The 22,140-nt window shown below is 50.3% G+C and overlaps 2 protein-coding genes across 11 annotated transcripts in view; one reads left to right on the top strand and one right to left on the bottom strand.

Annotated features, from left to right (window-relative positions):
• Positions 1–249: 249 nt before the first annotated feature.
• On the top strand, positions 250–14,277 carry LOC131729834 (cell division cycle-associated protein 2-like). Of its 3 annotated transcripts, none has more exons than XM_059020035.1 (16): positions 250–498; positions 1,364–1,440; positions 2,039–2,251; positions 3,154–3,351; positions 3,996–4,120; positions 5,084–5,204; positions 6,039–6,262; positions 6,758–6,851; positions 7,083–7,267; positions 8,434–8,536; positions 8,869–9,137; positions 9,729–9,819; positions 10,679–10,789; positions 11,478–11,614; positions 12,119–12,299; positions 12,750–14,277. In XM_059020035.1, the coding sequence occupies exons 1-16, from the start codon at positions 419–421 to the stop codon at positions 13,583–13,585; spliced, it is 3,045 nt and encodes a 1,014-aa protein (XP_058876018.1). In that variant the 5' UTR covers positions 250–418; the 3' UTR covers positions 13,586–14,277. The 3 variants fall into 3 exon arrangements, with proteins under 3 accessions (XP_058876018.1, XP_058876017.1, XP_058876019.1); XM_059020034.1 differs by having other exon boundaries at positions 12,747–14,277; XM_059020036.1 differs by lacking the exon at positions 250–498 and adding an exon at positions 511–601 and having other exon boundaries at positions 12,747–14,277.
• Positions 14,278–16,258: 1,981 nt separating this feature from the next.
• LOC117397707 (histone acetyltransferase KAT6A) overlaps positions 16,259–22,140 on the bottom strand; it is a 47,157-nt gene continuing 41,275 nt past the window's right edge. For 4 of the 8 annotated variants that reach the window (XM_059020031.1, XM_059020033.1, XM_059020032.1 and 1 more), the window contains one exon: positions 16,259–22,051. In XM_059020031.1, the coding sequence (XP_058876014.1) occupies positions 19,116–22,051 (2,936 nt within the window). In that variant the 3' untranslated portion in view covers positions 16,259–19,115. The remainder of the gene's footprint in view (positions 22,052–22,140) is intronic. The other 4 variants (XR_009323745.1, XR_009323744.1, XR_009323746.1 and 1 more) reach the window with 4 other exon arrangements.

The following is a 22,140-nucleotide window of genomic DNA, read 5'->3' as shown; positions in this document are numbered from 1 at the left end:
CGAGACCCTCGAGTCCGACCAGGAATGATGTCGAGTCTGAAGCATGAATGAACCAACCAAGTTTACACAGCCCGCCATGCCCGTCTCTGTGTCAGTCCAGCACTGACAAAAAAAAAATATCTGTTTTGAATTCAAATTCGCCCACTTCCATCTCATTGGCTGATTCAGAGGCACGTGACCCTTCCGTCTCATCCCGATTGGGCAGTTTGTAATAAACGGGATCCGGCACACACAACTGGACGCGTGTATTGGGGCAATTAAATAGTTCCCTGCCGAAGGATTTGGAGAAGAGACAGAAAACCCCGCTTGATAAAACTTTAAAATATTCACAGAAGTCTGGGATTTGTTTATTTATTCTACCTGGTGTTTTTTTTTAGATGAGAATGAGTTGAATTCGGTGTTTTCGCGGCGGAGTGATATGAAGTTGCTGCGCTCCAGTGTGGGAGGAGCGGAATTTGAATGTTTTCTCCGAGCTGCTGGGGGAGGAACGGATTACAGGTAGATTATTATAATATTTTATATTATATTTATCATTATCCATGGGGTTTTTTTTAAATAGGGATTCATTTGTATTGTTAGATAGCGAATGCGTGTTTTAAAGGTAAGCCACTCGTCCGTTTTCTTCTGGTAGGTCTCGAGTTTTTCTCGGTTGTGTTTTTAAAACGTGGATCGAGTCACGGTTTAAAACCCGATTCGTTTAACGATGTTTTTTTAAGAAAGCCTGTCTTTAAAGTTACTGTAAATCACGCATATTTCAGTGTGAAGCTTTTAATTTTATAATCCTGCCCTAACGGATGCAGGCTAGTCTCTGAGGCAATGCTTCATCGTGTCGACACAACCCCCATTCACTCGCAGCGTATTTATTTGCTATGAAATTGAATACAGTTTCTTTTTAAATCTGTTCGGCTTTACCGGTAGCCTGCGTTCGTTTAAAATCACACCGATATACAGTCGTTATGAATACTAATTGAATGCAAGTGCTATGTTCAGATAATCTTATTTATTTATGTATTTATTTATAAAAGATCGTACTTTACACGGTTTGCTACCGATAACTAGTTAGTTAAATATAGTGGCGGTGAAGTGAGGCAGCTGATTTCGCTGCGCAAAAACGAGTTACCATCACTGCCCGTTTCTCAAAATTATATATATAGAAGATTTAAACCCTTAGGTCGCGAATTAATTATTATTATTAATATTATTATTATTATTATTATTATTATTATTACACTAATTAGAAAAAATAACACATGCATTATATAGTAGATGCACAGATAGCAAACCTAACCCGGTCCAGTTACACACGCAGTGACTGAAGCTGGTATAATAATATATATATTTTTTTGTAACTTTTTTTGATCAGGTGTCGCCCCATGGAGTTCCCTGACGGAGCAGCTCTCGCGCAGTCGTCATGGTTACCTGTAGACTGCAGGTCGGGGGGTGAGTTCAAGCTACCTGTTCTGCATTTTGCACATGGCAATTCTTTTTTTTTTTTTTTACATTTTTATAAAGGAAACGGGAGTGATTCATTGCAAAATCTGAATCGGTTTTAAATGCACCTCCCCAATTTGACCTCCTAATAGTAGAAAAATGACAATTACCTGCACTATAACGCCTCGTCTAGATCTTAAATGCCTCTTCTGTTTCCATGGTCTGTTAACCGTTTCCAATTCGATGCTAGTCATCTACACGCTGTGCTGTTGAAGCATGTCGCTCTCTTTTTCAACTGGGTGGTGATGGCAGAGGGATATTATTATTATTATTATTGTTATGAATCGGTCATTTAGCAGAGGCTTTTATCCACAGAGACTTCCAGAGACTAGGGGGGGTGAACTCTGCATCATCAACAACTGCTGCTGCTGCTGCTGCAGAGTCACTTCCAATAGGAGCTCGTTTGTTTTACATCTCATCCGAAGGACGGAGCACAAGGAGGTTCAGTGACTTGCTCAGGGTCACACACACACACAGGGAGTCAGTGGCTGAGCCGGGATTTGACCCTCCTGTGTTCCTGACAGGTTTGTTTTCTGGTTTCTTCTAGGTATTGAGGTGCAGGCTGACGTTCACCCCGAGGATGAGCTCCCGAAGCAGCAGGTTCCGGGCTGTCTGTCTGAAGCGGGTCGGAGCTGGGAGATGAAGGAGAACGGGCCGAGCCCCCCCGCCCAGCTCCAGAACCCCCCGGCCCCGAGGAGGAGGAAGGGGAGGGGGGGCCTCCTGCCGCTGGACCCGGTGCCCGCGGAGCAGCTTTCAGCAGGTGGGGGTCCGAGAGCCGAACCCTGACGCCTTCGCTGCAGCTCAGAAAAAACAATTCATCAAATCAGACGCAAACCAATTGAGAACGTGACATTTTCCACATATTCAGGCTGCCCTTAAGATTAATTTTTTGTAATCATTTTTTAGAATTGGTTTTTTAATTTCATACTCTCATCCCTGTGTGTTTTAAAGTGGAGTTTTTGTAGGTTTTAGGGTCAAGGGAGCGTTAAATAATATCTATCTATCTATCTATCTATAATTTAGATTTATTAGTAGAACAGGTTGAGGTTATGATTAGATTTTATGCTGGGTGGGGGAAAAACACACCTTCCCAAACCCATTTTAATGGCAAGGCATCACACAGTACTGTGCATCAAGGATTAGGGTGCCATAACCATTTAAGAAGTCTAGCTCCTTACAAAACAAACCACCCAGGAGAGCAAGCTAGTAATATTCAAGCATTCAGAATCCTAAAAGGTATTGAGAATGCTGACCCAGGGTACTTTTTTGACCTGAAAAAAGAAACAAGGACCAGGGGTCACAAATGGAGATTAGATAAAGGGGCATTCAGAACAGAAAATAGGAGGCACTTTTTTAGACAGAGAATTGTGAGGGTCTGGAACCAACTCCCCAGTAATGTTGTTGAAGCCGACACCCTGGGATCCTTCAAGAAGCTGCTTGATGAGATTCTGGGATCAATCAGCTACTAACAACCAAACGAGCAAGATGGGCTGAATGGGGCCTCCTCTCGTTTGTAAATTTTCTTATGTTCTAATATTGTGCTCAGAGATGTGGAATAAGGTCCGGTTCGTTCCTCCTTCGTGTGATTGTTGCGGAGGGAGATTTCCAGTCTCTCGTCGTGTAACACGTTGTTCTCTCCCTTCCTGTCTGATTCAATCCCAGGAGAGAATGGACAGAACTCCGGAGACATTCCCGACTCCTCCTCTCTCTCTCCGAGTCGGATCGCCCGTCTTGATCCCACTTTCCCGAGGCTGCCGGAGGGCCTGTTCCAGCCGCTCCCCCCCATCGACTTCGCGGAGGTGACCTCGGCTGACCTGGGCATCGCTGCCCAGAGCTTCACCCCCCGACAGGAAGTGAAAGGTAGAGAGCTGAGCGGCAGGCAGGGTCCTGCACAGCAGTGTCACCCAGTCCAGCTTGATCAGCCCCAGTGTGTCTAGGTAACAAGCTCAGGTGTGTCTTATTATTAAACTCCTAGTGAAACCAGGACTGGATCACACTGCTGTCTGAGTCTTATTCCCATCCCGGGGGGTTAGAAGTTTGTTCTCCTTTTTCAAAACGTGTTTTTTTTGTTTTGTTTTGTTTTTTTTTTGTATAAAAATGTTTCTAAAACTTAAATTAAATAAAAAAAAAAAAAATCTTGAAATATTTATGCCACTGCAAATATATTTCAATGAATAAAAATCTCAAGGTAGCAGCTTAAAAAGTACCTTCGACATTTTTTTGTAACAAAGCTATCTGCAAGCTTGTTCTGCAAGAAGCTAAGTCTGTTTCTCTCTCTCTCCTCTCTCTCTCTCTCTCCCTCCCCTCTCTCTCTCTCCCTCCCCTCTCTCTCTCTCTCCCTCCCCCCTCTCTCTCTCTCTCTCTCTCTCTCCCCTCTCTCTCTCTCCCCCTCCCCTTTCTCTCTCCCTCCCCCTCCCCTCTCTCTCCCTCTCTCTCTCTCTCTCTCTCTCTCTCTCTCTCTCCCCCCCCCCCCTCCTCTTTCTCTCTCTCTCGTGGTTCTGCAGATAAGGCTCTTCTGAAAGCCCGGCGCCGGTCCACGATAGGGACCAGGGGCTCCCCCGAGACCAACTACCTCATCAGACACATCGCCAGACAGAGACTCCTCTCCAAGCCCAGCCCAGTCCCAAAGGTAGGGAACCCACTAGCGCCCCCCTGTGTGCGTTCAGACTGCTGCAGAAACAGCCCCCAGGCAGCACATGAGAGATTTGTGTGCAGCTGTGGCCAAAAGTCTTGCACGTTTAACTATGAACATAATTTAGATGTTTAATTTAACATCTAATAAAATGATATTGCATGAGTCTACCAGAAGCCATAATAGCAGTACAGTAGTATTTCATGTTTAGATTTTGAAATGTCACGTTTCTCAAAGCGCTGGGTGTGTAATTCAATATGTTAACGTCACATTATTCAGCAGGTTTCATTCGACTTCATGAAGCACAATCAGTTCATTCTATAGGGGGAGATACAATGCTTTAGGCCAGAGCTGTATAATAAACCATTTCTGTGTCTTTAAATAAATCTGTATTTTAACAGAGTAAAATTTGAAGCCTGTTGTGTTGGTTGTTCAGATGGGTTGCTTTATTGTGTGTGTTTGAGAGATTATTTTGTATTTCTATTTGTTTTTTCATGCAGTGCTGCTGTCCTCCTTTCAGCACAGGCTACGTTTCTGTTTTTTTAGTGCATTTTTAAACGGGCGTCCTGTACCTGTTTTTTAATTTTCTCTTTAACTAGATCGTTTTGATAACTTGCTCTGATTTTGTTACCCGTGAAAGTTAAGTTGAAATGCACTGGTTCAGATTGCATCAATACATACAAGCTGGTGGTCGGATTTTATTTTTTTTAAGAAAACATGATTTGATACCTAATAGTGAAAGTACAACAGGATATTGTGAAGATCCTGGTGTCTGATCACACAGGGAGGCGACCTGTGTGCTTACTGATGAACTGAGTCTCTCTCTCTCTCTCTCTCTCTCTCTCTCTCTCTCTCTCTCTCTCTCTCTCTCTCTCTCTCTCTCTCTCTCTCTCTCTCTCTCTCTCTCTCTCTCTCTCTCTCTCTCTCTCTCTCTCTCTCTCCCCCTCTCCCTCCCTCCAGCTCAGCCCTTTCCCCTCTTGCTCCTCAGCCCTGAAACACAAGATGGCTGCCTTCAGGAATTCTCTTTACGTTGTGGACGAGAACAAAGCTCTGAACCCCTTCGCTGGAGCCCCGACCCCCAGTAAGAGAAACAAACAAGACTCCCATTGCAGAGCGGTGCGATCCACTCCTGGTTTCACCAGGAGTTTAATAATAAGACACACTCGAGCTTGGTACCTAGACACACTGTGGGCTGATGAAGCTGGTAGTAAAACCTGGCCTGGGTTACAGTGCTGTGCAGCAGGAGTCTTATTTCCACGCTTTTCACCTCCTGATTTCAGTTTATTGGAATGTCTCTGTTACTATGTTATGATGTCGTACTCCCTCTGTTTCGTTATCCTAGTGAAGTCAGTGACGTGACCGCAGAGTATAGCGTTTTACTGTCAGCGTGGCCTGACCGTGAAATAACCAGATCAGTGCATCAGGGAGTCGTGCTGCTGCGAGGGAGCACTGCACTACAGAGCAATGTTTTAGGCACAGTAAAGGAATCCTGCCGTTCGACAGACGGTGTCTGCACTTGGATTCCTGCTTGGGGGTCCAGTGGTTAAAGAAAGGGGCTTGATACCAGGAGGTTCAAATCCCAGCCTCTAACTCACTCTGTGTGTGTGTGTGACCCTGAGCAAGTCACAACCTCCTTGTGCTCCGTCCTTTGGATGAGACGTAAAACAAACGAGCTCCTATTGGAAGTGACTCTGCAGCAGCAGCAGCAGTTGTTGATGATGCAGAGTTCACCCCCTAGTCTCTAAGTTGCTTTGGATAAAAGCCTCTGCTAATGACTGATTAATAACAGTGAACTGATTCACACTTTTTGGTTGCTTTTTAAAATTATTTTGATGTCTTTCATTATACTAGAGATTACAGGAAACTCAGCAGAGCGATTTGGCTCTAACGTGTTCCCGGGATTCCTGTATTCCAGGTGGGAACGCAGAGGCCTGGACGAGGGTTCGAGAGGAGCGGCCGCACAGCGAGCCTCCGTCCAAGAGAAAGAAAGGGGGGCTCCTGCTAGATCTGGAACCCTCGGCCGAGGGGGAGCAGCTCTGTGAGAATACAGGAACCCCCGCACTGCTGCTGCTCAAGAGAGAGGGGGCGCTGTTTACATCAGGGGTCCCCGGAATCACAGAGCAGCAGGAGGAGGAGGAGGTAGGGCCCCGAAAGTCACTGCACTTTTTATTTTAGGGGTGTGTCCTGTGGAGCAGTTTGCTTGAATATAATTGTGTCCTGCAACCTGCCGTTGCGTGTTGTTTTAGGTAACGTAGCCTTTTTCCTCCCCCCATTATCAAACGAAAACCATTGTCTGAAAACGTTCCTAGTTTATCTTTGGCTAAGCTGTTTGCAGGATCTGTCTCTCGAACACCTTCGGATTTTCATTGCTACTGCAGCTCTCAATTAACTTCATTCATCGAATTAGTTGTTTAATTAGAAATGTTTAAAGAAGAAAAAAAAAGTATTTTACAGTTGATTTAGAAAATGACGTGTAGACGACCTGTAAAATGTTTTGAGGCCTGGAGAGAAGTGTTCAGAGTGTCCAATTAATGAATCAAATAATGAGACCAGCCGAGCGCTGGGGTGGAAGGAAAGCTGGAACAGTGCGGGACCTGTGTCTCGCACCCCCTGGTCTAACTCGTCTCTCTGCAGGAGAAGCCCTGGGAGACGGAGGGTGAGGGAATGTGTGCTGGGGGGGGGATCCCCTTCCCTGACCTGGGTGACGAGACCGAACCTCTGCGGACAGGTGCGCCCCGAAAAAAAACAAAACAATTTAATACGAATTGCTGATGAGACCAAACCGTTTTTCGCTGGTTCCTTGAAATTCGTATTAATGAGAACTGTTGAGTGTTTTAAATTATGTAAACCTTTTTGTCTACCACCCCCCCACCCCCCCCCCCCCCAAAAACCAGGATTCTTGTCATTGCTGTGCCCTGCAGCCCTGCCTCTTGTTGACTGTGTCTCTGTGTTACTTCAGAGGCTCCTCTCCTGCCCGCCTGCACTCTTCAGACTCCGAGCTGCACCGGGGAGCCCAAGAGGGTTCGGTTCGGATCCGCACTGCACCCCGAGCTGTTTGATCAGACCCTGCCCCCCTCGACCCCGCTGTGGAGGGGGGAGAGCCCAGGCTCCCTGCTCAAGAGCACTCCCTGCAGAGCAGAGCAGGTACGCTACCCCTCGGGGTATTGAAGGGTTGAAATGTTTCGAAATGCTCCTGGAACGTCAACACAGGGGCGTGAATCGCCAGTCCTCGCGGGCCGCAGCGTCTCCTGGTTTTTATTCCAATTTAAACTCAATTCACAGAACTGATCTATTGGACATGTTTAAAATGTTTTTCCAGGAGTCTGATTTAAAAAAAAAAAAAAACTACTTCATTCCAGGTACACGACCTCTGAACCCTTGAGAGAAGTGTTCAATGTGTAGATAAATCAAATAATTAGACTCCTTTAGTAATTGAGAGCCAAGAGACCCCGCGATGATCCGGGACCCGAGTCTGACACCCCTGGATTAACCGGTTTTTAAAGGTCATCTCAAGGATTGAAATCAGACCAGGTCACACCAGGAGGCAATTAAAAAAGAAACAAAAAAAAAAACATTGGCATAAAAAAGATAAAACGGTACTTCAGATAGAAAAAGGAGCAACAGAGACGGGAATCAGACTCCTATTGCACAGCAGTGTCACCCAGTCCAGGTTTTACTACCAGCTTGATCAGCCCCAGCGTGTATAGCTAACAAGCTCAGGTGTGTCTGATTTAAACTCCTAGTGAAAGCAGGAGTGGATCGCACTGCTGTGCGACGGGAGTCTTATTTTGCTCCCTGTGTAGTAGTTTCTGCAGTGTTTGTGTGGGAGGATTCGCAGTGTCAGCTTTGTTCAGGTTTTTCCCTATGTGCTGAAATGCTGCCTGCATGCAGTCTCCCACACGCTCGTGTTGCATCGTACAGTAACAGCACTGTAATGAAGGGATTCCCCATGAGGGGCTTTCTGATTGGTTACAAACATCCCCAGCGTGCTCAAGATTAAACACTTTGCTGTCTCTGGCAGTGTGCGATGTTTCAGTGCAGGGGTGACCAAAGTTCCCTTCCACTCCTGGTCTAAATTGTTTATTTGAACCAATTAAAAATCTGGACCCTGAAGTCGGTGATTCTCTGCTGTTACCTGATAAACCTGGAGTGGAGTGGCCCTCCAGGATCGGGACTGATTGGACTCTCCTGCGATAAAGACTCCAGCTGACCTCTCGTGGGGAATGTTTTAGCGTCCTCTCTGTGAAAGGGAACCGTAGTGATTTTGTGTTTTATTTTCTAATTGTCTCTTCGGTTCTCCTCCTCTTAAGTATTTGACTGACGGACACCCGGACGGCTGCAGCCTGCCGCAGTCTCCCGAGAGAGGCAGTGACTCCGTTCTGCTCCCTGACCCGTCTGTGGAGTCCGACGCAGGTAAGAAACGGGCCACCGCTAGAGCCAGTCCCAATCTACAGGAAAACATGCACAAAGTTCAGCAATTTTAAGTAGATCTCTGCAGAGTGTTCTTGTATTTAATAATGACTTGCAAGAATTTACATTTGCCCTCTCTGACCACAATAAGACCTCAAGCTCGTGGTCCGTCTCCCCACGGATTCCCAGAGGTTTCATTTCCTCTACTAACCTGGTTAGGGTGGGTTTGTTTTTCCTCTCCCAAGTGCTAACGGATCACTGGCACCAAAGCGAGCGAGCATCGGGGGGCTGAATGGCCTGTTCTTGAATCTCTTCTGTTCTCTTGTCTCTCTCAGCTGCTGCAGTAGAGGGTCCAGCCCAGCCTCCTCCCACAGACGCTGCCCCAGGGGGGGCGAGAACGCCGGGGAGGAAGAGGGTTCGGTTCGGGGGGCTGCTGAGCCCCGAGCTGTTCGACCGCACTCTGCCCCCCAACACCCCGCTGTGCAGAGGGCAGACCCCCGCGTGCCTGACCCCCTCCGCGGGCTCCCGGCCCCGCTCCGTGCTCAAGAAGACCCCCCTGAAATCGGAAGGGCCCCCCCCGCAGCCAGACTTCGACAGCCCCAGGGTGAGCCTCCTCTCTGCCTGCTTTTATGTTAATGTCCTGAAGATGCTGAGAAAGACTTCAGTGTAAATTCAACGGCAAACGTTTCCACGAGAAGTCTCTCAGTCTCTTTAGTGTAAATTCAATGGCAAACGTTTCCACTAGAAGTCTTTCTCCAGCTGTCATTTTCCAGTTAATTTACACTGAAGACACTGAGAGACTTCTAGTGGAAACATTAGTCATTGAATTTACACATGTTGCATCATTCAGTTCTGACCTGTCAGAGCTGTATAAATAGACTGATTTGTGTTGGATTCATTCACATCCCTCAGTCACACCCCTCTCCCCTCTCGACAGTACCGGGGGTGTGGGGTGGGGGGGGGACCTTCAAACCAAGCGGATTCGACGGAACTCTTCATTTCTGTCTCTCGCGTAATCCTCTATAAAATCATTCCTTACTCGCAGACTGAACTTGGGGTTCGTGCAAACAGTGGCACAGCTTTGCTGTGATCGTGCTGTCCTGGTGTAAACGCCTCGCTGATGGACTCCTCTGTGCTGCACACAACGTGCTCTCTGGATAAATGTAGGATTTTTGTGTTGAATTTCTTGAACTAGGATTGTGTGACAGTGATCCGCTGTCCTGACGCTGGAACCCTGGACGAGACGCGCGTCGAATTCCACCTCCAGCTTCCAGCAGAACATCCAGGTACGACAAACCCCACTGCACTGTCCTCACAGTCTAACAGGGCACTGTAGATCCAGCCTGCTGTCATCCTAGCTCATATTGTATCATTATTACTGAACTTGCTGTAAACTACACTGTGTTTAAATATGAAGCTTGCATTGTAACCCTGTGCTGCCCTGGAACACCTGTGAGAGTCTAATACATCACACTCAAGAAGCATCGGGGGTGGGGGTTAGGGGTGGGGGGGTTGGGGAGATTGGGTTGGGGTTGGGGGGTGTGGGGTTGGGGAGATTGGGTTGGGGTTGGGGGGTGTGGGGTTGGGGAGATTCGGTTGGGGTTGGGGGGTTGGGGGGAGATTGGGTTGGGGTTGGGGTTGGGGTTGGGGGGTTGGGGGGTTGGGGGGAGATTGGGTTGGGGTTGGGGGGTTGGGGGGAGATTGGGTTGGAGGGGTTGGGGTTTGGGGGGGGTTGGGTTTGGGGGGGGGGTTGGGGGGTGTGGGGTTGGGGGGAGATTGGGTTGGGGTTTGGGGGGTGTGGGGTTGGGGGGAGATTGGGTTGGGGTTTGGGGGGTTGGGGTTTGGGGGGAGATTGGGTTGGGGTTGGGGGGGTGGGGGGAGATTGGGGTTGGGGTTGGGGGGAGTGGGGTTGTGGGGAGATGGGGTTGGGGTAGCATTACTGTACCATTGTCTTGGTGACATGCCATCCTTTACTGTTGATCTGTATAAGGAGTTTCTTCTCCTAGAAGAAGAAAGCAGTGTCTTTCTGTGGGAGTGTAGCTCCTGTACAGTGTGGCACAGACTCTCCTTTGCTGGCAATGCTGCAGTATGATCAGGGCTGCGCACGGCCTGCTTGTGCCGACTCCTCTGTTTTCGTCTTTTTAGGGGTACAGCCTGCCACCCCCGTCGTGCCCGTCTCTGAGGAGGGACCCCCAGAATCTCAGCCCCCCATCGCAGAGCAGGACTGCGAGATTCTGAGAAACTCGCCCCAGGCTCGTAAGTTTCCGAGCCGTGAAAAGTTTTGGCAAACAGGTTTTTTTGGCCAGAAGTTTTGTAATCCAGTTTCTGCTGTTGTTGGAAGACGCTGTCGCTGCAGCCAGTCCTGGGATTCCCAGCGTTTAGAGCAGATTCAGCAGCAGCCTGGGGCCACTGACAGCAATTAGTATTATTATTTATTTATTTATTTATTTAGCTGTTTCAGAAAAACAGTATTTTAAGATTGAACAGATTTTTTAGTCGAAATCCACAAACTACATGACTAAAGGGTAAATGTGATATTTTATTTTATTCTCTTTTTAAAATTCTTTTTTTTAATGAAAGTGATTGGATTTATGATTGGTGAATGAAACCCGCTGAATAATGTGATGCTAACATATTGAATTGCACACTGCTTTGTAGTTTACAACATACTTAACAGAAAAACTGACATTCAAAAAGGTGACATTTCAAAATCCTAACGTGAAATACTACTGGACTAATATTATGGTTTCCGGTAGAGCTTGGTGATGTCATTTATCAGTTCCTTTGATTTACGCGGCTGGTTCAAACGGTTTGTCGTTGAACTTGTTTCTTTCACAGTGTTTCTAAATTCAGCACGTGACAGTTTGTAATATTCCTCAGCAAGGGGAGCTGTGACTCGCTGGTGTGAGTTTCTAACCCTGCCCGTCTCCCTGCGTGTCTGCAGGTCCCGGGATGGAGAGCGTGCGGAGATCCGGGAGAAAGAGGAAGCAGAGTGAGCCGGAGCAGCCCTGTCCCGTCAGGAAGGAGCCCCGAGCGAAGAGGAGGGGCGCAACGGGAGCCTCCGCTCCCAGGAAACTGGAGGTGAGATTGAAAAATGTCAACTGCGCTCCTCCATCGCTGCTATTGAACTGAAAAGAGATCAACTAGAGACCCTGACAAGCGTTTCCATTAGAAGTCTTTCTCAGTGTCTTCAGTGTAAATTCAATGGCAAACGTTTCCACTAGAAGTCTTTCTCAGTGTCTTCAGTGTAAATTCAATGGCAAACGTTTCCACTAGAAGTCTTTCTCAGCGTCTTCAGTGTAAATTCAATGGCAAGCGTTTCCGCTAGAAGTCTTTCTCAGCGTCTTCAGTGTAAATTCAATGGCAAACGTTTCCGCTAGAAGTCTTTCTCTGTCTCTTCAGGACATATTTGGGATTGGCAATAATGAGGGAGGGAGGGTCCAATCAAAAATCAATCAGACCGGTCCAGTGAACTAACCTGGGGACCTGCTTGGAGTAGTGCAGTGATTGTGTGATTGCAGGCAGGGCCAGCGTGTTGAAATAAACAATCTGACGCTCCTTCTCTCCCCTCTTTCCGTGCTGCAGGTGGTGCGAGGGAAGGGGCGCCGGGGCAGGCGAGGGGGGAAGCCCGTGGACCGCTCCCTGTACGTGGGGAGAGACTACGCCTCCAAGCCCCCGGCTCTCAGCCCCATCACCGAGGACCTGCATTCTGCAGCCTGCACCCCGGCCACTCCCACACACCAGGGGGCGCTGCAGGGACTCGCAGGTGAGACGCCAGGTCAGGGCGCAGGCTGCCGCGGTCCTGCAGAACTGGGAGTGTTGGTTGTGATCTCCAGTATCATAGAGCAGCGCTTCTCAAACCGGTCCGGTTTTTAAACCAGGCGACACTGGGGTCTCGAGGACCGGGTTTGAGCAGCGCTGCTGAAGAGGGATGTGGAACCTCACGCAGAGCTTCCAGAACTTCAGAACGCTCCGTCAGAGTTCTAGAAGTAACTCAAGTAAAAAAGAACAGAACATTCCGGCTGCTGCTTTTCAGCGTACCGAAGAACAACGCTGCGCGCTCTCGGGTTTGTCTGCTCGACGCGGCTGCTGAAAGCTTCACCTTTGTGAAGTCCTTCGCTTTAGTTTCCTTGCTTCTAAAGAGAGAGTGCATGGTAACAGGTGCCGCTCCCACAGGGTCCAGGTCACAATCTTTTTTTTGTTTCTCTGTTAGAAGAAGAGGCAGCGACGGGAAGCCAGCGTGACCCCGAGAACGAAGAGAACGTCCCACCCAGCTCCCCCGTCCTCGTGAAGAGAAGGAAGCCGGCCCCGAAGAGGGGGGAGGGGGACCCCAACACTGCTGCACCTCTGGAGACGACGGCAACCAGCCCCGAGGTTATTCTCCAGGCACAGGAGACCGTGCACCCCCCCGCTGCCCGGGGAGGGGAGAGCAGCCCCCCCACTAGGAACGGACTGGATCCTAAACAGGGCTGTGGGAGCGAGGGGGGAGGAGCAGAGATCGGAAAGCCAGCGGTGAGGAGGGGCAGACGCAGCGCTGGGGTGAAGAAGCCACTGGCTCTCTCGGAGAACGGGCAGCCAGGCACAGCGGCGAGCGGCAGTCTGCAGGGGGAGGTGCTGGAGACTGCAGAGCCCAGAGAGGAGGAGCGGGAGGGAGAACGAGCCTCCAGCAGCCCAGCCCGGGGCAGGAAGAGTGTGGGGGGGGCCCGGAGAGGCCGGCGCAGTGCTGTCTGGCAGCCAGAGGGACACTGCCACCGGCCCACACAGGACTCCACACCCCAGGAGCACACCCTGGCGCCCGGCCTCTCTGACTTCTCAATCGAGGACGTCCTCGCTGCGCCCCACCCCTCCCTCGCAGTGAGGCGCAGCATGAGGAACCGGCGTGACTCGGGGGCCACGGGCCTGGGCTGGGTCCCCAAGGGCTCCCCCTCTCCCAGCACCGTGCTCAAGAGGAGGGGGAGGAGGCGCAGCAGTTTCGGGGTCCCCCTGCGGACAGAGTGCAGCCTGGAGCAGACAGGATCCCCAGGAGAGGGGGGGTGCAACACAGCTGTGTGATGTTGCTGCCGCCTTTTTTTTTTTGTGGGTGTGTGTGTGTGTGTGTGGGGGGGGGGGGTGAAGTGCGGCGGGTGACCAAATAATTATTTGAGAATTTGCAAGAGAATCTGGGGTCGATTTTTATCTAGAAAACCCTCCCCCCTCCTCATTTCATGGTGTCTAATTTTCAGACCCGTTTTTAGATTCGATTTAGATTGTGAAATGGCTCCAGCAAAGCCAGTTCCTCAATGTCATGGATTCACATCTTGTTACATTTTTAGTCCCCTCCCATTCCATTCTGAAAGAGACACAAACTATTTTTTATTTTTTATATATTTTAAAAATAGAATCACTTTGTATTTTATTCGTTTTTTTGATTTATTAAAATTCTATTTTGAAAAAAAAAATAGTTGTGTTTTTGTATTGTAAACTTGGCCCACCGTTTCCCTTAACCCATCATATTCCCCTCATTCAAGAAACACAAACAGAAGTCTGAGAATCCAGATTCAAAAGTTCATTTCCTTTAGGATGTGAAGTCGGTCCTCTGCAGCGTCAATGAAGAGGTGGAGTCACTACCACCTCTCTCCACCAGAGGGTGCGGTGGAGTTGGGAAAGTAGACGTACTGTCCTGTCATTTATTACAGCGCCGCTTTGGATATTTCACTTCATATGTTGACAATTGTAAAGTCCTATATTATCATGATTTAAGTAGGGGGGAGGGAGGGGGTAATCTAAACCAATTCACTGCATTGAACATTGAAAATTGGACTGTTCTACTAATAATTCTACATGATTTATTTAATGCATTCTTTATTGAATTTGATCTTGTTTGCTAATGATTTGATTGTACTTTATAACTGTTTTATGTGTACTGTGATATTATGTAACAATTGTAAATCGCCTTGGATAAGGGCGTCTGCTAAGAAATAAATAATAATAATACAGTCATCCAAAGCGTCTCACAGAGACTAGGGGGGTGAACTCTGCATCCTCAACAACTGCTGCTGCTGCTGCTGCAGAGTCACTTCCAATAGGAGCTTGTTTGTTTTACGTCTCGTCCGAAGGACGGAGCACAAGGTTTAGTGACTTGCTCAGGGTCGGTCATACACACAGTGAACCGGGAACCATCCTGGTAAGAAACAAACACAAGATCTCTCGCTTTACTCTTTCTTCTGACATGGCTTGTCTGTCATTCCCTTTTAAATAGAATCATACATGAAAATCAAGGTAGTTGGTGTGTTCCCCGTGCAGGCTCACAGACAGACTGACTCGATACTAAACGGGTCCCCAGATTTTCAAATATATTCAGATTAATAATAGTATTTAAATCTTAATTCAGAAATAATGTACTTTTAACGGAGTAAAAACGTGCCGCTTACCGTGCCCAACTCACCCGGGACGCGGCTGCTCTGGACCCCTTTTTTAGTTGTCATTGATTATATTGATTGAAATTTCAAAAGAAGTTTAACAGCCGTTTCGTGTTTTCAACTGTTTCAGACTCGGACTTAACTGTTTTATTATAGCACTTATTATAAATTATTTAAAAACGTTCCTGCCTCGGTCTCCCTCGGGGTCGGTCTGTTGCTTCACAGTGGATTCCATCGCTCGGTCAGGTGCTCCGGAGGGTACCAGCGAGCCTCGGGGTCGGTCTGTTGCTTCACAGTGGATTCCATCGCTCGGTCAGGTGCTCCGGAGGTATCGGCGAGCCTCGGAGTCGGTCTCTTGCTACACAGTGGATTCCATCGCTCGGTCAGGAGCTCCGGAGGGTACCGGCGAGCCTCGGGGTCGGTCTGTTGCTTCACAGTGGATTCCATCGCTTGGTCAGGTGCTCCGGTGGGTACCAGCGAGCCTCGGAGTCGGTCTCTTGCTTCACAGTGGATTCCATCGCTCGGTCAGGAGCTCCGGAGGGTACCAGCGAGCCTCGGGGTCGGTCTGTTGCTTCACAGTGGATTCCATCGCTTGGTCAGGTGCTCCGGTGGGTACCAGCGAGCCTCGGAGTCGGTTTGCTGCTTCACAGTGGATTCCATCGCTCGGTCAGGTGCTCCGGAGGTATCGGCGAGCCTCGGGGTCGGTCTGTTGCTTCACAGTGGATTCCATCGCTCGGTCAGGTGCTCCGGAGGGTACCAGCGAGCCTCGGGGTCGGTCTGTTGCTTCACAGTGGATTCCATCGCTCGGTCAGGTGCTCCGGAGGGTACCAGCGAGCCTCGGGGTCGGTCTGTTGCTTCACAGTGGATTCCATCGCTCGGTCAGGAGCTCCGGAGGGTACCAGCGAGCCTCGGGGTCGGTCTCTTGCTTCACAGTGGATTCCATCGCTCGGTCAGGTGCTCCGGAGGGTACCAGCGAGCCTCGGGGTCGGTCTGTTGCTTCACAGTGGATTCCATCGCTCGGTCAGGTGCTCCGGTGGGTACCAGCGAGCCTCGGAGTCGGTTTGCTGCTTCACAGTGGATTCCATCGCTCGGTCAGGTGCTCCGGAGGGTACCAGCGAGCCTCGGGGTCGGTCTGTTGCTTCACAGTGGATTCCATCGCTCGGTCAGGAGCTCCGGAGGGTACCAGCGAGCCTTGGGGTCGGTCTCTTGCTTCACAGAGGCAGCACTACCGCGATCCTCATGCTTGCAGTCTGCATTTAATTCTGCCGTCTAATTCAGGACAGCCTGCCTAACTGGATTCAAATAAAAAAAAAATACACATAATGGAAACGGTTCAACATAATTTATTTATTTTTTTATGTTAAAATGTACAGGAGTTCTTTTGAAAGTACTTGATTCCATACAGGGGAAGAGAAGGGAGACCGAGTCGAACTGCACAGGGTTCAGCATTGCCTCCCTCACAGATCACAACGCACCATGTACAATTACAAAGGATACAAAAAGAGAAAGCAATAGAAAACAGACAGGAATACACTCAGCTCCTTTTTACATGCGGCTTTCAAAGGCATCGGGAGTCGTCCTATACACAAAAAAAAAACAAAAAGAAACCACTAGAGAACTTCAGATTTCTGTCTTTTTCTTCTTAAAATAGTTTTTAATATACTACAACAAAGATAGAAAATTCTAAAGATGAGATGGAACGGAACGCTTAAAGGCATCGTAGTCACTAAAGAGTGAGCTTACAACTTTTTTTTTTATTTTTAATTTTTTTTAATAAGATTTACCCAAGTATCCTGCTAAAAAATATAAAGTGAAACAAACAAAATGACAAGTACCAATATTAATATGTAGGATTTTTTTTTTCTTTTTTTTTTATATTATAGAAAAACATTTTCTCTCTACAAGTTTCTAAACTCGAAAACAATAAAATAAGAGGTCAGCTCTTTTACAAAAGGAAGCTGCCCCGATTGGAAAAATTCAGAAAAAAAACCAAAATAAAAAAGTCTAATATTTTTACAGTCTCCTCCCCTCCCGTTTAAAGTTAGAACATTGAAACAACAAGCATGGTATAAAACATCACGATTAAATGAACAGGTTAATGGTATGAATCACAGCTGAACGGGTTCAGGATTGAACCACAGCCGGTACACTGGGGGGAGGTGGGCGTGGCGGACATTTGACTCTTTTTTTCACCCTCTTGTGAACTCTTCTTGTCTGGCAGACTCAAGGGCTTTGCTGAACACGCAGTTAAAACGCGGCTCGATGTCGCGCATTGAAAACGTGTGTTAACAGGAAGCACAGAACAGTCATATTCTCACACAGGAAACGGCTTCTTATTATATTCATCTAAAGAAATAATACTTTCTAGTTTTAGGCCGAGGCTACACAATTATTATTTTTTTTGTTTGTTTTTTTTAATGCTGAGGTCTGGCCAGCAGTATATCAGAAATCTAAGACTGGAAGATGTGTCCCAGTGAATTCACTCAAACCAGCCTTGTTACTGCATTTCAGTACGGAGTTCAGATGAGGAAAAATAACACAAACACATCCAGAGCAGCGACATCTTGCTTTCAGTCTGCTCTGTGAGAATGCCAGACAAGTCATGAACCTTGTTTTTGTATTTCCCCCTCTCACAAAAAAAAACTCAAGGCATACAAGTCCAAAGGCTCCCCACCCCCCTCCCTCATTTCTTTCTAAACTCCTGGGCTGCACCGTTCACTGTGGAGGGACTGGTTCAGAGAGAAAGCCCAGGGTATGAAACCCCTCACCTGGGACTAGAGCAGACTCACCCCCTCACCTGGGACTAGAGCAGACTCACCCCCTCGCCTGGGACTGTCCTGACTGGAGCAGACTCACCCCCTCACCTGGGACTGTCCTGACTGGAGCAGACTCACCCCCTCACCTAGGACTGTCCTGACTGGAGCAGTCTCACCCCCTCACCTGGGACTGTCCTGACTGGAGCAGACTCACCCCCTCACCTGGGACTGTCCTGACTGGAGCAGACTCACCCCCTCACCTGGGACTAGAGCAGACTCACCCCCTCACCTGGGACTGTCCTGACTGGAGCAGACTCACCCCCTCACCTGGGACTAGAGCAGACTCACCCCCTCACCTGGGACTGTCCTGACTGGAGCAGACTAACCCCCTCACCTGGGACTGTCCTGACTGGAGCAGACTCACCCCCTAACCTAGGACTGGAGCAGACTCACCCCCTCACCTGGGACTGGAGCAGACTAACCCCCTCACCTGGGACTGGAGCAGGGGTGTCAAACTCCAGTCCTCAAGGGGGGGCCGCAGGGTCTTCTGGTTTTCATTCCAACTTAAGCTCTCAATTAACATAATTGATCTAATTATTTTTTTGTTCAATTGGACATATTTAATTTTACAGCTGATGATATAAACAATCAACTTGATTCAGACCTACAAAACATTTTGAGACCTGGAGAGAAGTGTTAAATGTGTCCAGTTAATCAAATAATTAGACTAATTAAGTAAGTGAGCGCTCGGGGTGGAGCGAAAGCCAGGAGACCCCGCGGTGCTCCGGACCCGGGTTCAGACGCTCCTCAGCGCAGCAGACCCTGTGGCCTCCAGTGTGGGTAACGGGGTGACAGTGGGTTTTCAAACCCCGTCATGACTTCTAGAATAAACCTTTTCAGATAACATAGAAAATAAAAAAGGATGTGGAATGCACACAAAGAAACAAAACATTAAAAACATTTCTTAAAAAAAAAAAAGCAGATTTTACATTTCTACATTTTTTAGTTTTTTTTTTTTTCTGTAGGTAAGGCTTCCTATTTCAATGTAAAGATCGTGTGCCGGGTTCTGAAGTCTTCAAATCCATCGCTTGTATGGATGGTTTGTTTATTTGTTTCCTCTCCACCCTCACATCATCTTCATCATCTCTCCCCTTTTCTTTTCTTAATTAAAACACTTCAGTAAAAAAAGACCAGGCTTTTCCAGAGGAGAGAGAGAGAGAGACACACAAAGAGCACAAGCTGACCTGCCCCAGGTCACAGGGAGTGCCCTTCGAAACAGAGGTCCGTCATTTCTTTCCTTTTGTATTTTCGCCACCGGAGGAAAGTCAAGCCTGTTTCTTTTATTTCTCTCGTTAGTCATTCACCCCCCCCACCCTCGCCTTATGAACAATTTGTTTGTTTCAGCCCCCTCCCTCCCCACTCGCAGGCTCATCTGCTCATGTAAGGCGACTGCTTGGGGACCCCTGCGTTCATGTAGCTGTGGTGGGAGGGCCCCGTGTACATCATGTTGCCGTGGTGATTCGGCTGCATAGGCTGCTGTGGGTAGCCCTGCCCCCCCATCATGCCCATCTGCATCTGCATGGGGTACTGGGCGGGCTGGTTCATGTAGGCCGGGTTGGTGTGGTAGCTGCTGTTCATCATGGGCTGGCCCATGCGATAGCTGGCCTGCATGGCGTTGAGCGTGTTCATGTTCATGGAGTTCACATTGTAGGCCTGGCTGGGCATCAGGTTGGGCATCATGCCCCTCTGCACCGCCAGCGTCCGCGGACCCCCCTGCATGGGCCCCCCCCGGCTGTACAGCTGCTGCTGCTGTTGCTGCTGCTGCTGCTGCTGCTGGTGGGGGGAGGGCCCCGAGGGCAGCGGGGCCGACTTGGAGCGGATGGAGATGTGGCCCTTGACCGCCATCTGGCCCTGCAGGCGCTGTGTGTGCGGGATGCCCAGGTTGGCCCCAGGCATGTTGCACTGCAGCAGCGGGGAGCCCAGGCTGGGGGGCGGGGTCATGGTGGCCTGTGCCTGGGGGTGCGGGGAGGGGGCGAGCTGGGCCAGGCCGGCCGGGTTGGACAGGGAGACGCTGGTGGCGTAGGAGACGGCCGGGTGGCTGTAGGGCATGGCGTGCGGGTCCATGATGGTGTTGGTGAGCTGCTGCAGCTTGGCCAGGCTGAAGGTGGCGGAGGGCTGGGAGGAGTAGCCGCCTGCCCCGAAGTCCTGCCCCATCCTCTCGTACAGGCTCAGGGCGCCCGAGCTGCCCGATTCGGGGATCTCCATGATCATGGGGGTGGAGGTGAAGCTGTTGCCCATGCTGCACTGGGACAGGGACGGCTGCTGCTGCTGCTGGGAAGCGCGGGGATGAGGAGGGGGAGGGGGCTGGGGAGGAGGGGCTGTCTGCTGCTGCTGCTGCTGCTTCTTCTGGGGCTGCTGGTTGCTGCTCGGGGGCCTCTCAATCACACAGCTCTGCGGAGATTTGATTTGAAGATTTGAAGAAGACTGAGGAGGAGGAGGTGGTGGGAGAGGGGGAGGAGGAGGAGGGGGTTGAGGCTGCATTAAACTACAACTGCTGTTCATCCCGGTCATCTGGGTGATCACACAGCTACTGCCAGAGTTGCTGCTGCTGCTGCTGCTGCTGTTGCTGCTGTTATTATTGCTGCTGCTGCTTTGGGACAGAACCCCCCCGGAAGACGTCAAGCCTCCTCTCGCCCCATCGCCGGCCCCGAAAGAGCAGCTGTTGGCCTGCTGGTTGGCCTGGTGGTTGATGATGTTGTTGGCGCTGCTGCTGCTGCTGCTGCCCCCCATGCTGGAGTCGTAGCTGCTCGGGTTCTCATAGTTCTCCGTGGTGCTCTCGATGCTGCCCAGGTCGCTGAAGCCACTGTCCACCACCTGCTGCGAGTGATCGGGCACCGAGGGCACGTCCATCATGGGGCTGGTCTCCATGTTCTGCAGGGAGGGAGCCGAGAGGGAGCCCTGCTCGGGGCTGATCTGGGTGTAGCCTCCCCCTCCTCCTGATGCTCCTGCCTCCAGGCCTGGGGGCACGCTGGGGCTGCTGGCCGAGCGCACGGACTGGCTGGGGTGGGGGTGCCCCGTGGAGACTGGGCTGGCGTGGCTGCAGTCCTCCCCCAGGGACAGGGAGCGGTCCCCCTCCTCTTCCTCCTCCTCATCCTCATCCTCATCCACCTGGTTGTAGCTCTGCAGGGTCTGGCAGGCGGCCAGCGTCTCCTCGCAGTCCTGGTAGGCCCCCTCTTCATGCTCCTGGGTCAGGGACTGCACAGCCTGCACCGTCTCCAGGTCCAGTTCGCTGCTGTGGTGCTGGTGGTGTTGGTGGTGTGGGTGGTGTGGGAGGTGATTCAGATGGTGATGTTGATTCATCTCTTCCTGCTCCTCTTGCTGCTGTTGCTGCTGTAGTTCTGGCTCCATCAGGCTGCTGCTGCTGCTGCTGCTTTCCTTGGCCCCGTCTCCTCTCCTTTCCTCCTCAACCTCCGGAACGTGAATCTGCTCCAAGTGCGTTTCGTTGGGAACCTGCTCTTCCTCAGAGTCCACACTGTTTCTGATCCCCTCCTCCTCCTCCTCTTCGTGGTTGTTCTCTTCAGTGCTGGTGTCTAAAGCAGAAGCAGTCTCCTGCTGCCCCCCTGCTGGCTCTCTCTTGGCAGCCTCCCTCTCCCTCTCCGCGCTCGTTCCCGTTGCCGTTGGATTCTTAATCTCCAGGGGGCCGTCGTCTTCATCATCTGCGTCGTGGTCGTCGCTGGGGTTGCCCCCAGCCGTCTCCTCCCTCTCTTCTTCCTCCAGCTCCTCTTCCTCCAGCCTCCCTCGCCTGCCTTCCGGGGACTTGGGGAGAGCGAGAGGGAGCGGGAGCGGGAGAGGAAAAGGAGGGGGCTGCTGCTGCTGCTGCTCCTCCTCCTCCTCTTGTTCCTCTTCCGTTCCTGTGTCTTTCAGCTCAGCCGCAGGGCTCCCGGAGCCCCCCGGAGCCACCACGAGTGTCTTGGACGCGCTGCTCACTTTCTCCCCCTCCTCCTCTGTTTTCTTGTTTGCCTCTTCTAGCTGCTGCTGCGTCCGTCTCTTGTGGATCTCCCCGCACTCCCTCTGCTCTGCGGCCCGTGCCTCTGCCTCTCTCTGCAGGTAGTAGCTGCGCGGCTTCCTCCCGGGCTTCATCTTGGGCCGGGCTGGCGGCGCCTCTGTCTTGGGGCTCCGGTCCTCCTCCTCAGCTGCTCCAGGCTGCCGCCCAGGATTCCTCTTCCAGTGCAGGGGCTTGCGGCTCTTGCCCTTGGGCCAGCCTTTCTTCTTCTTCTTCACCGGCGTCGCTGGCTGCAGTTCCGAAGGCTCCCCGTCCAGGTCCGGTTTGCGCAGAGTCCAGACGGGCTTCAGGACCGGAGTGTCTGAAAGGAGAGCAGGAGGAGAAATGCTGTAATAATGCAGCTTCGCAGAGAGCCTTAAAAACTACTGTGTGTTAAACAAGCTTGAGAGC

This window comes from Acipenser ruthenus, unplaced genomic scaffold (genome assembly GCF_902713425.1).
Source record: "Acipenser ruthenus unplaced genomic scaffold, fAciRut3.2 maternal haplotype, whole genome shotgun sequence".
NCBI classification, from domain to species: Eukaryota; Metazoa; Chordata; class Actinopteri; order Acipenseriformes; family Acipenseridae; genus Acipenser; species Acipenser ruthenus.
Note: the sequence above shows the minus strand (reverse complement) of the source record. Positions and strands in the feature narration are given on the sequence as shown.

What these genes read in the sequence shown, in the direction of transcription:
- LOC131729834 (XM_059020034.1), top strand. Translation starts at nt 419, where the DNA reads ATGAAGTTGCTGCGCTCCAGTGTGGGAGGAGCGGAATTTGAATGTTTT. An exon ending in CGCGGAGCAGCTTTCAGCAG is followed by an intron (nt 2,252 to 3,153) that starts GTGGGGGTCCGA and finishes ATTCAATCCCAG; the next exon opens with GAGAGAATGGACAGAACTCC. An exon ending in GAGAAACTCGCCCCAGGCTC is followed by an intron (nt 10,790 to 11,477) that starts GTAAGTTTCCGA and finishes GCGTGTCTGCAG; the next exon opens with GTCCCGGGATGGAGAGCGTG.